The 13,546-nt window shown below is 32.4% G+C and overlaps 2 protein-coding genes across 4 annotated transcripts in view; both read right to left on the bottom strand.

Annotated features, from left to right (window-relative positions):
• Positions 1 to 11,100, bottom strand: part of LOC145322184 (RISC-loading complex subunit tarbp2-like) — a 12,696-nt gene extending 1,596 nt beyond the window's left edge. For 2 of the 3 annotated variants that reach the window (XR_013880551.1, XM_080164025.1), the window contains exons 1-12: positions 10,994 to 11,100; positions 10,258 to 10,325; positions 9,626 to 9,678; positions 9,243 to 9,262; positions 8,770 to 8,821; positions 8,153 to 8,220; positions 7,667 to 7,708; positions 6,592 to 6,672; positions 4,555 to 4,619; positions 1,103 to 1,152; positions 712 to 772; positions 56 to 224 (exon numbers count right to left, since the gene is read on the bottom strand). Coding sequence is in view for 2 of the 3 variants with exons in the window: in XM_080164025.1 (XP_080020151.1) it covers positions 56 to 224; positions 712 to 772; positions 1,103 to 1,152; positions 4,555 to 4,619; positions 6,592 to 6,672; positions 7,667 to 7,708; positions 8,153 to 8,220; positions 8,770 to 8,821; positions 9,243 to 9,262; positions 9,626 to 9,678; positions 10,258 to 10,325; positions 10,994 to 11,057 (793 nt within the window). In the remaining variant the exon portion in view is untranslated. Of the gene's footprint in view, positions 1 to 55; positions 225 to 711; positions 773 to 1,102; positions 1,153 to 4,554; positions 4,620 to 6,591; positions 6,673 to 7,666; positions 7,709 to 8,152; positions 8,221 to 8,769; positions 8,822 to 9,242; positions 9,263 to 9,621; positions 9,679 to 10,257; positions 10,326 to 10,993 lie in introns of all 3 variants that reach the window. The other variant, XM_080164024.1, reaches the window with a different exon arrangement.
• LOC145322182 (uncharacterized) overlaps positions 11,069 to 13,546 on the bottom strand; it is a 22,332-nt gene continuing 19,854 nt past the window's right edge. Inside the window, exons 21-23 of the mRNA XM_080164022.1 lie at positions 13,149 to 13,214; positions 12,356 to 12,434; positions 11,069 to 11,905 (exon numbers count right to left, since the gene is read on the bottom strand). Of these exons, the coding sequence (XP_080020148.1) occupies positions 11,821 to 11,905; positions 12,356 to 12,434; positions 13,149 to 13,214 (230 nt within the window). The 3' untranslated portion in view covers positions 11,069 to 11,820. The remainder of the gene's footprint in view (positions 11,906 to 12,355; positions 12,435 to 13,148; positions 13,215 to 13,546) is intronic.

Raw genomic sequence — 13,546 nt, 5'->3', positions numbered from 1 at the left:
ATGAAATTTCATACGGATAATTTTTGGTAAATTACAAATAAAATCATTCCATTACCCTTATTTAAAGATGAATCATTCTTAGAATCTTTTGCATCGCCATCTGGTTGGTGAGTTCGAGACTCAGCAATTTGTTTCTCCATTTCCTCCTCTCCCCAAGTTCCAATATTCCCATCCACTACAAGTTTACCCTCCTCAATCTCTTGTCTCCGCCTCTCTTCCTCCTCCTACAAATACATATGTCTTTCAAAGCAAAATAGTTATTTCCCAATGATGATAATAGTTATTTCTCGCATCGTATTATAAACAGCTTTCCGCTTCGGCACCTCGGCACTAAAAAAACTGGTTCTAATCTTATAATTGTACATTTTTATATTCGTAGAAAGCTGGATAAAATACGATGCTAGACATAGTTTTTTCGTATGGATGAGAACCGGTTCCTATCCACCGGATTCGAATGAATACAAAAATAAAATTATCCATTATGTAGATTAATATTAGTTGTTGAAACGTTTGGACACTAAACTTAATGAACCAACCAATCAAAATTGAATATAAGTCCCCAAAATTAAGTTGTTAAGCCAACAAATAAGAAAAGTTAATTTTAAAAAACGTTGGGGACTAGTTTAATTAACAGCCGAATGACCCCTTCCTCCTTGCACTAGAGACGCTGGTGGATATCAAATTAACTGAATTAAAAATCTGATAGCATACCTTTTCTTCTCTTTCTAGCTGTTCTGCCTTTTTCTTTCTTGTTTCTTGCACCTCAGGATCTCTAAAATTGTCAGGATAATTCACATTTTAATCCAATCAAATATTTACTTTGTGCTCAAATAACTTTTAGATTCATATTAGCTGGTTCAAACAAATTTTAAGATAAGAAAAAATCTTTTGAGATAAGTAAAATATTCACGAAACGCTCTGTATTGAACTTCTCAAATAAAAATAACAAATTAAAATAAACTGTGTTGATCACTCAATGGCAATCATCATATGTGTACATTAATAAATACTAAACAAAACTGATAAAACTTTAAAGGACGGATCGGACATACTTTGGTTGTAGAGAGAGCTGAAAAATACTTCAAATAAAAATATATCTTACTCAAATTCTTGTAGCTCTTCAGGAGTCATACGAATAAGCTGGGAATAAACCTTAACAAAAATATTTATATTTGTATGTTAATCAAATTATCTCTAACAGATTGCCTGATAACGCAAAGGTTAAAACACAGTTTTATTTTGGTTTTGGTCCATTACGATAATAATCAAACGCCTAAACGATAAGATTCATAGTAGCGAGGCTACTATAAGATTCAAAATGTCCTTCCGTCTAACCGTTAGAGACGAAAAGGGGAAAACGTGTTTTTCTGGGCTAAAACTTCTCGTCAACATTCCCATCATTATACAGCATATTTAAGTATAAAACATCCATTGCGGTCGGACTGCATTAAACCAGCTTTTTTAGCCGCCTTTCTATTTTTTACTTATTTGATAATTTACTGTCTGTTTGTCAATCTATGTTTTTTTACTTCGCTACTTATGGATGTGATGCTTGTTTTTTTTTATAATAATAAGCTTGTTTTTTTATAATAATAAGCTTGTTTTTCTTTATATAAGCTTGTTTTGTTGCGCTTCTTCCGGATTTGTATGTCCCTGTTTTGTTAACAGTTTTTAAAAAAAAAGTCTAACACTTTGTATCAATAACGCTACACATAAGATTTTACTGAAGTAAAATACTTTTAGCTTTCTATTTAAAAACATGATTTCTAGCAATGGATCTAGAATTTAAGTGGATAATATGACAGGGTAAAAATTGTCGTTAAATTAGCTTGCTATCATGGAACTCATTTATTGGCCAGTTCGTTAATCCAGTAGCAGGGATGGAGTTGTAGTAAAGGGGGTGGAAGGGGGGAATTGCTATTATAGCCCGCTGTTTGTTTCACTTAATAAGAGATTGTGAAAATCTGGTTTAAGATCCAAGTAACAATATATCCATTTTTCTTGTATAAGAACACTACGCATTACAATCTATAAACGCGACTGTCGGACTAAAGAATGTGATATTTACACTCAAGACTTTGAAAGCGAAGCAACTCTTAAACTCTTTAATTAATTTTGTAGCGTTTTTTTCTAAGAAACGAATCAATTGTTGAAATGGATGTAGAATATACGTGGATATTATGACAGGGGAAAACTTCTCGTTGATTTAGGTTGCTAACATGAGCATCATTTATTAGTCAGTTCGTTCATATAGTAGGAGGGTAGGGAATAGGGTAAAGGGGGGGGGATGGGTGGATCATTATTTTAGCAAGCTACAAGTTTCACTTTATCAGAAAAAATAAAAATCAGGTGTAAAATCCATGTAATAAAAAATCCATTAGGGTGAGGCGGGGCATTACCGGTATTTTTTTCGGTTTTTTGAAAAAAAATGGGGTAAATATTAATATTTTTAAATGGGACCAAGACCATTAGAAAGCTTACGGAAAGGACTATCAGGTCCTAAAAGGACGTTGTCTTAGGACATTTAGAAGTTTGTCATAATTGGACTCAAAGAAATTACCGATAAATGGCCCACGGTGGGGCATTGTGGGTAACGTCTTTTCAACCTAGAAAAAAATCGATGAAAATCGGCCAGTCAAACATAAATAATCATAATTAGTATAGGTTTTAGGGATTATCCACAAAAATTTTCATAAAGATCGGACTATTCCTTCTATGTCAAAAATAATTTTTTTTTAAAGACGAGAAATTTCGATTTTTTTTCACAAAAATTTTCTTAAAAAATAAAATTTAAATTTTTTTATATAAAAAAACCTATTCTATTCACTTTTTGGCCTAATTCTTAAAAAGCCCATATTGAATTTTAGATTTTACCAAAGAAAACCTGAAAATTGATCTTAAAAATCGAATTTGAATTTTTTTTTCGACGTTACCGAAAAATACCCCGCGCGAACTTTGGTCATTTTTGAAAAAAATATTAACTCTATATTTAAGTTCTCAACGGATTTGGACAGCGCGGGCAATTCTTAGTTCAAAAGGTTTTAACGGATCAGTTCTAGGTCTTACCAATTTTTGTGTAGGTCGATCTTTATACACCTAGGTGAAAAATTTTTGAAAAACAAAAATTTTCGTCCGACTTTGAGACTCAAAAGTACCCTTAAAATTCATCTCACATAAATTTCATTTTATACTTTTTTGTAGGCAATTTACTAAGGAACAAATTCGCTTTTATGTTTTTTTTCTGTCAGTCGACTAGAACATGGAGAAAATTGTCATTTTCTAAAGGTGGGTAAAAAATTACCGGTAATGCCCCATACCGGTTAATGCCCCGCTTGACCCTACTATTGATATTTTTTAGCGGCGCAGCTACTTCATTAATTGGAAAAGTACGTCAGGCTGTCACTTAAAGTTTATTAAGCATTAAGTTTATCTCTTCTCTACAGACATTTAGAATTAAAAACTATTGCTCCTTCCTGTTGTACGGTTTATTGTTCTTTTTAGGATAAATATTTGTTAACTTGTTATAACTGCGCCAATAATAGATAAATTTGTCCTTGTTGTTTTTATTAATAATATCTAACAAAAAATCTATGTTTTCAACAAATGCATGTTTTCGTTCTTTTTTTACTACACGTGATTTAAAAGTACGTGAAGCTGCCCATTTTCTTTTGCGTAGCAACTAAAATCGAAATCAAACTTTGAGATATTTCAAGTTTTATTTTGTAACTCAACCCTCCGTTAAAAAAAATATTTAAAATTAACTTGTAGTGTAAATATAGCCCCTGGCCGTTAGGGACTCTATATATTGTATAGCTTATATCAATCAACGACTTTAATCAAGAAATAAGAAAGCCTAAAACCGTCCTGGGACATATGTAAATGTGGAGTACTCATTTGGTTTAGTGTTATAGATATCTTGACGAAAAGACAAAAAAGATTTATACATTATATCTATCTAAAAAATAGAACATCTTTTTAACTCGTGTTTATGTTTTAGCTTTTTTACATAGAGTCTTTGGTTCGGTCTGTCATGGATTTATGTTAATAAAATATTTTGAATAGCGAGGCTACTCTATAATACACTTGGGTCTGTTTGTCCATCCGTAACACTATGAAGAAAATGTAATGAATAGATGAGCGGGATAATTGAGTCACGTTAACTAATTAAAATATTTTTTTATTGGACGTATGGACATTCTGATAACGATCATAGAGTTGTTACGCTTTCTAACATTTCTAACCCTTGACACGCATAGGGCTGGAGTGAGAAAAGGCAGGCAAAATTATAAGAAGAAAGTTATCTAACATAATATAAATTAATAGTTATTTATCGTATTATAAACAGCTTCCCGCGGATATAAAAATGTACGATTGTAAGATTAAAACCGGTTTTGATAGACCCGAGATGACAAAGGCACGGCTAAAAAAATGGTTATAATATTATGATTGTACATTTTTACATTCTTAGAAAACTAGATATAATACGATACGATACATTATTTTTCAGAGGATATTAATCGGTTTCAACGAAGCCATACTGGAAATTTTCCTTACCTTTGCTGCGCACTCTCGCTTTGCTGTTTTCTTGTTAGGTCCAGTGCCTCGTTCACAAATTCTGCCTAAAGCATAAAAATAAATCTTCACTCGATACATAATCATTTGTATGCAGCAGACATGCAAATCATATGTAATTGTACCGTCGAATTTTTTAAAGCTTTTTAACATCTATGTATTATCTATGTTCAGTTGATTCACAAAACTTAAAAAGGTTTGAATGAACAATATCCTAGCTATTTGCAAAATATATTTTTTTACGCATAATGTTTATTTAAAATCACCCTATTAAAAATCTTTTGCCAAATTTTTAAGTTATAAGATGAGGGGTAATACCCGCGACCGTGGCTCAGCACGTAGCGCATCCGCTCGTCGTCGGGAAGGTGATAGGTTCGAATCTCGGTCCAACACGGCGTCATAACTAAAGACGTTAAAAATGGTTCCCCTTGCTACTATGTCAGAGGCGCGACGTAAATAGTTAGAGAAGGGGGGAATGCCTTGGCCCAAAACAGGCGCAACTCGTTATTGAGCACAGTTGGGACTTCTCAGACAAAAGTCGTGCATCTCAGAGAGTAGGTTGTCTGGTTGGCGAATGGACGCTTCACACCACAATCATAAGCGGAGTATGTTTCAACGTGCGTGGAGAGAGGTCTAGTACCCGAAGCGACACCATGCCCCCTAGAGTCTTAACTTAAGTTGAGGGGTAGACTTCCCTCCTCCTGGCAAATACCACCAGGGAGGTAACTTAGGGCATAGCCGCTAGTATTGTTTTAAACTTTACATAGTAAACATACTTCTTGAACATGTCATAGAAAAGTGTCTGTTATGTGCGGGCAGGGATAAGGGATAGGAAACCTGGCCATAAATTAGGTCTCGGCCTGGTTTTGAAAGGGATCATGCAACTTTTACCATTTGCCTAATTTAATGACCTTACTGGCGGACGGCTCATATTGGCTACCGCTCTAAACCAATAGTGTTCTGTGATTTGGGCTTGTTTTGTATCAACCAATCACCAATTGGCGGCGCCAATTGGTGATTGGTTGATACAAAACAAGCCCAAATCACAGATGGCGGAAATTTTAGAAGCAGACAATTCTAGAAAAAATAATGATTTCGTCTGCTACGAAAAAATAAATATAAATGGTGTTAGATCACATTAGTTTAATTATTAAATCTGCTTAGAGTTAAACATTTAAAAAGGGCCATATAGAAAAAACAAAAATAACGGGATTATTTTTTTGGAAAGAAGGTAGCTACGAATTTTCATTTGGTAGTTTATAAATTAGATGTTGTATTTTGAATTTTAAAAATTTAGTACGGAATTGATACAACACCTTAACCCTAATTTTTGTACAATACAACACAGTACAGATATATCATTACATTATAGTATCCAAAGAACTTGATAGAATGTTACCCAAGTGCATATTTATTTATTTATTTTGAATTTTAATTAGCAATGAAATTTTCAAATAAAATTTTTACTCATTAATAAAAATGCAAATAATACAAACTAAAATCTGTCTGAGGGAAACCCAACAATAGCTTTCTGACAGTTCAAATTACCAAAGTAAAAGATAAAAAATTTTGGGAGAGAAAAAACTTCATTTTAACAAAAGCCATTAATATATAGGTTTATAAAAAGTTATGTTTTTTACTTTAAACTAGCTACCTGAATTTGATTCTATACTTTATCTACACACACACACACAGCTTTTTCATTAGCATTTTATATGAACCACTGCGCTATCCCAAAACTGGTTTATTAGGCTAGAAATAGGCCTAGGCTTGAAATAGGCCTGAAATAATATTTTCCTACGTTTCCCATCCCTTATTCCTGTGTGCGGGTGGTCCTAATGCAGAAACTTCTTCATACACACACACACACATATAGTATATACCTATGGAGCACGTCATAGAAAAGTTTCTGTTATGTGCGGGTCCTAATGCAGAAACTTCTTCATACACACACACACACACACAAACACAAACACACAAACACACACACACACACACACACACACACATAGTACATACCTATGGAGCACGTCATAGAAAAGTTTCTGTTATGTGCGGGTCCTAATGCAGAAACTTCTTCATACCAAGGATGTTCTAAACCTTAAAAATATTAGGTATATTTAAAAAAATGAAGTATCCTATTATATGTAGGTAGTAAGGCTTTTTTTGTCTAAAGCATAATATCTCAATAACTACTCAACTGATGCGGTTCTCTATTTTAAGTAAGCTTCACATGGGTTTATATCTTATGGTTTTATCTAATCTATTTTTAATTTAAGTCTTCGGATGGTTTTAAACAATTTTTATAGCCACTGTCTGCCCATATAAATGAATACAGACTCACAGAGCCCCTAGATACTAGGGGGATTGCCACTAGAATATAATAATAAAGTATACTTGTAAGCAGGGTGTCGGAGCCGTATAATTTTGATGCGGCTCCGGCTCCGCGGAGCCGTATTTGGAAATACGGCTCCGGCTCCTACCTTAAAATTAATATATCAATTTTTTTCATTATTGAATTTGATAAAATAAAATAAATAATATAAAATATTTTGCTTTTATTTGATTAAAGCTATATAAAAGTAGAAGGATGTGTGTCTGTTTGTTAAGTAACAATAGTTTTTCAGTTTATTATATGGAAATAGACCGTTGCCAAATTATAATATTACCTTAAAAAATCATTTTTAGCTAATCCGGAGCCGGAGCCGTTTTTAACGAAAAATACGGCTCCGGATCCGGCACAACCAAAAATGTTGCTGCTCCCGGCTCCGGCTCCAGAACACTGCTTGTAAGTATTTATATTAAACTATCCATTATGACACCTTGACATAATAATGAAAGGAATCTATACATCTATAATATTTTAGATTAAACTAAACATTAAAAGTAAGAATACATTAATAATAAAACATTTAGGCTTTTGTTGAGTCGATTGAAATTATAATTTCTGAAGATTATGTGCGTAAAATTGCATTAATTGTATACTACAAAGATACTAGATTTTAGAGGATTTTCTAGCAATATAATAGCCTATCAGACATATGCTCACCAACATTTTATAGAAGTTGCACTACAAATAAAAAAATATCCTAACCTTTGACACAGCAAAATTCTTGTAGGTTTCCAACACTGTTTTCTGAACAAACAAAAAATATTCATAACAAGCTAAGTACTTTATGTATGTTAATTTGTTAAATGCTAAGATAAGCCGGGGATATAGGAATGTAAATTACACTGGTACCCAAAGTATTATAACCACATGATTTTATTAATTGGCTCCAAAACTTTGGGTGCTTTTGTTAAATTTTGATTGGTTGATTTTAATCTAGAGATAACTTTTATTTTCATTATTAGGGATGTAGTTCAATATTTGTCGTTTATTGTTTTATCCCTTAAGATCCCTGTAATATGAGGGCATGATGGAGGGGACATTAAAATGTAATGTACAGAACACTAATACCCTAAGTTTTCTTACCACGTTATCATATTTATTGGCTTAAAAACTACTTTTTAAATTTTTTCTTAATGTCTGACACACGAAAAACTGTTAAAAACTAGAATATCCTAAATTTTGGCTCACCTGTAATACATACTTGTGAAAGATCTAGGGTTATTGAGGATTTCGCTTCTTCTTCGCCTATTATTTGCCTAAATATAAGAAATCTATAATACAAAGTAGAATATTGATTGTCTGAAGCCTAAGTTCTCGGTAGCATCTCCTGCAACGATTGGGCTCTACTTTTCAAGGATTATAGCTATTTTCTTCTTAAAAAATCTCTCCTTAACATGTAGGGAATTACTTCTAGAGGCAAGGGGCAAAACAAATGTAAAGATAAAACATGATAAATTTTAAAGCATTAAAATTTTAAACAAACGACAATTTGCTTGCATTGCACTGCAAAACCTTACATGTGCTGTGCATGTTCAATTTTATGGTTCAAGACATATCCACATTTTGTACTACTTTACTCTAATATTATAAAGCGTTTAAAAAACCAATCGCTCACAATTTAAATCGTATTAAGTACTTAAAATCTTGGAGATAACCCACATAATTTTTGCTGGGGCATTTAAAGACCTTTCTATAGAAACTTTAACATGTTTATAACTCAATCATAGGTTATTTGGCATAAAAAAGACAGAACCATCATTCAACTTTTGCGATATCTTCACTCCGACGCTTAGAAAAGAAATCACCTTAATAAGTTTGCGGCTGCATATGTTTTTGCCAGCTGTTTGGAGGGACCTGAGCTAAAATGTAACTCTATACTGTGTCTAAACATCTTTAGTTTGGTTTTATATTACAATAAATATTAATAAATCTTCTAAGATAAATACACGGAAAATGAAGAATGAAAGACAAATAGGATATTTAATTACTTGGATCTTACACCAGATTTTCTTGTTCTCTGATGAAAAGAAACATGCAGCGGGCTAAAATAACGATTTACCCCTTAGACTCTCCCCCCCCCCTACTGAATGAACGAAATAACCAATGAATTACAGGAGAAATACCAACCTAAACCGACGAGTTTTTTCCCCTGTCATTATATCCACGTATATTCTACATCCATTGAAAGAAACCTCTATAATAATAATCAATAAATATGGAATTTGACTGTTTTAAAATGTTAATATTTAGACAACAGATAATAAAGAGTTAATTCCTGTTCCACGTGAAGATTTCCCTGATTTTAATTTTGATTAATTTTTAAGAGAATTAAAACAAATTGCTGTGGCATTTTTTCAGACCAAGGCATTACCCTGGCGCTAACTAGTTTTAACACACGACTGAAATATCAGAAGCATGAAATAATTTCATGACAAAAACATTTGTAAACGAGTAATCCTATTAAATGAAGTAGTAAAGTTTTTTATCTGAAGCTTAAGATTTCAAAAGCTACTGAACTGATTAGTTTTCGTTTATTTCAGGAAAACTTCACATAGCTCCCAGGATGGTTTTAGGCTATTTTTACCCCTTTGAAGGTAAAGCTTTGAATTTTATGTATGCTAGGGGGGCAGCCGATAGTAAAAAAAGATAATCAAAATTCCTCTGAAAGTTGCTTCAATAACAAACACAGGTCCATGGTCGTCTCCACTTTGTTCCTGTCAATTAAAATTTAGAAGCGCAGCTAATCTATGATTACGGTAAGTTTTATTAACATTGACTTCTTAAGAATTGGTTAGAAATATAAACCCTATCTAATACCATAAAACATGGCCATACCAGAAGCCAAAGCAGTTTTTAAATAAAAAAATTAATAGTAAAATCAAATTGATAAATGAGGTAACAAGAAATATTTCATTCCAAGCAAAAATTTTTTTAAAGCGAAACTTTTCTTTGGGTAATTAGGGCCGTCCGTAACGGTTAGCATTTTTTTTAAAATTTAGACATTAATTGACGTATTAATTTTAAACTTTGCGTGATGATTTCCATTATAGTAAGGTACTATTTAGAAAAGGAAGCGGAGCAACTCTAAAATTCTTACGAGAAAGTCCGTATGCCTAAACATGCCTAATCTTATTTTTTTAAACAACTATGTAGAATTTTGTTCAGTAAATTAATGTTCTGCTTATTAGGTTCTGACATTCTACAAGAGTTATTGTTCGTTTGTCCTTCTTTCTGATTTTAGAGCTACGTTTTTATGGATGATGTCATCCTTGTTTAAATAAATGTTTACTTACAACAAGGTTATAAAAAGGAGGGGGGCCTGTCTGTTCGTCGTCAAGTATATGCATCTCTTGAAGTTTACCTAAAAAATTATTTTTAAGGATCTGGTTAATATTAGAAAGGTAAAACATGAAGGAAAAACATCTTGTTGATTTTAAATAATGTGAAATTATAGTATTAAATATTAATGCTCACATTCAACAACTTTCCAATTACATAAAATTGATCGCTACAAAATTAGTTAGTAGCAGCTACGTCCCTACAGGCATCTAAACGCAACTTTAAATTTTTTTTTATAAAATGTTTCCTACGCCAAGCGTCATTTTAAAATATTTGGCATTTCTTTTCTAACGGCGATGTCTCTTGGGAGCTGGTGGTGGTAACCTCTCCCAAAATAGTTATCAACCTATCCAGGACCCATGAGAAGCTAAAAAAAAACAATATCAGTCCTTCGGTATAGACAAACACAGATCCTGTTACTTTTATATATCCAGACGTATATCTTATTTTTACGCATCCCAATACAGATTTGAAAATAATTTCTAATGAAAATATTTATTTGTCGCATCGTTTTTGTCCGCGGATTATAAATGAGAAAATAAAAGTCAAAAGCCAGTTTTTATTTTAATATTCGTGGAAAATTATCAATAATACGATGTTATACATAATTTTTAAGTATGCCCGAGAATCGGTTCAATTCCAGCGGAAATTAATCGGTTTCGAAGCCGTACTGGAAACATCCTTCATTACCTATTGGATTATTTTTCAAAGTTTCAGCAACAGTTAGTGTATGTGTCATTTCTGTGGACCCCATTTTTCATTTCACTGAAAACAAAAACAAAAATAGCAAATTTTTGTGCAAAATATTTACAATACATAAAAAAATGTATACATTAGGTACATAGGGAATGCTTACAGAAATTCCAGCATGGCTTCCAAACCGATTAATATCCGCTGAATTAGAACCAGTTTGAAGCCATGCTGAAAAATCATGTATCGTATATTAATATTGCCAGTTTTCTAGGAATATTAAATAAAAATCAAGATATTACTACCAGTTTTGTTGGACCGGGACTTTAATCCCTTTGGGTCTAACAAAACTGTTTTTTTTTAAATCTTATAACTTTTCATTTAACTATCAGAAGAAAGCTGTCTATAATACGATAAATAACTATTAAAGTATGAATAATCAAATTTTCAAAAGTACCTCTTACTTCGCCAATAAAATGATATTTTTCAACTGATATCTAGGTCAAGTATAAAAAGTTCTGTAATAATTCATAATTGTTATGTGACAAAGGAAGTGAAAAAAAAATCCAAAACAAATCAAATAAACTCTTCATCACAAAAATCTCGTGTATTATAATATTTAATCTTTCAAAAATAAAGAATTTACAACTTACCTAGGTAACTTTCTTTTTACAAAATTAACAACATAAACTTAACAAAATTGTTAACAAGAGATCTTTTAACAAGGTGATAGGGCAAATAAAAAAAACTGCTTTGCCTCTTAAAATATAAACAAAAATGATATCCGCCATACAGTGGATAAAAAATGAACTTTAGGTACACAATATCTATCTCATTGTCATTTTCTTGTCAATAATCTCCAACTCCCATCTCTGGTCAGTCACTCTGTACTTGAGCATTTCCTTATAGGCGCTGAAATATAGAATAGTTATTTAGCACAACGTATTATAGACAGCTTTCCTCGGATTAACCAGTTTTATTAAACCCTAGGAGCCGAAGGCCCGGGCTAACAAAACTTGTATTGGTTTTATGTTTTTTAATGCAATATTCGTGGAAAATTGTCTGTAGTACGATGCTAAGCATGATTTTTCAGCATGTCAAAGTACCAGTTTTAATCAAGCAAATGTTGATCGGTTTCGAAGCCATACTGGAAAACAAATTAAAATTATTGTAATAACTGTAACTGTAGTTGTTGAGCCAACGAATAAGAAAAAGATTATTATAAAACATTGGAGACTAGTGTAATAAACAGCCCATTGCCCCCTCCCCCCCCCCTCTCTCTGATTGAAAGGCATTTATACTCTATTTTTACCCTATAAAGTAACTTCCCAATTAATAAGGCAAAGATTAAGAAAATCTTACTTGTCCAGATTCCAGGAGAGTAAATTCCCAATCTTCTTGATCTTTGAACAGTTGTTGATTATGTACTCTAATGTTTCATCTAAAGTATATACATATACAGGGGTAACAATCCGAATCACAATTCGAATTAATCCGCAATCAGGGAGCTTTCCATGTGTCTAGGTATTAAAAGCTTCACTGTAAAGGAGAACCATACGCTGATTAACACTAATGTGTTCTTTGTTTAGGTAAAGAAGATACAACATTAGCTGTCAAACAAAGTTAAAATAATATATCTACAGAACAGTTCCATAAATAGTCAAGAATAAGTAAGAATCAGGATGGCCAGAATGTCATCTTACTTTGTTGTTTAAAGAAGTCGGGATATATTACAGAATTCATCAAATGTACCTGTTTCAGAACAAGCTTTTTATAATACGAGGTGAGTGATTTTATGCATTTATTTATGATATAATTTTATTTTTAGCTAGATCCTTAGCTAAAAACAAGCACAGACACGGACAAACATCCTATTATTTTTATATGAGGTTTTTTAATTCCTTTAACATTCCAAGAATTATTGAAAGTCTTTACAAGAGTTTTTCTTTAAATCTTCCAAATCATTGATTTAAACTCCAAGGAGAATTCTTTTCCAACATTTTTTGTCCGAGTATTTCTTTTAAGATGAAAACTTTGCCAAAGATCATAATTTTGTTAGGTATATTTTTCTCTCTCAAACTCTCAATAATAAAATACAATACATGATTTCTCAGAACCGATTTTAATCCAGCAGAAATGAATAATCCCATCTTACCTGTTATAGACAGTGTGGCTCTAATAGAGTTGACACCGGGAATCACAAACAATATCTTCTCAATACCTAAACATTACAGTTATCCTCATTGGGTAATAATATTTTTTACAATTAGAGTTGCCAGGGAGGGAGGGGACATTAGACTGTTATTTTAGCTAGTACACAACGTTTTATAATACCGTTTTCGTTGGGGATAAAATATGTGGGAATAGAAAAAAACGAAAAAAAGTGACGAGTACTGAATACATTTTTTCCCCTCCTTAGGGAAAAAAATAGAAAATTAAATATGTGGGAGGGGGAAATACATATGTATTAATTAAAGATTAATAAAAATCCCCCCCCTCCACCCTCCTAGGGAAAAAACAATGCAAGGGGAAGGGGGGTGAAATATATTTCCT

This window comes from Acartia tonsa, chromosome 6 (genome assembly GCF_053477335.1).
Source record: "Acartia tonsa isolate MP-2025a chromosome 6, ASM5347733v1, whole genome shotgun sequence".
NCBI lineage: Eukaryota > Metazoa > Arthropoda > Copepoda > Calanoida > Acartiidae > Acartia > Acartia tonsa.
This window is presented reverse-complemented; position numbering and strand designations above follow the sequence as displayed.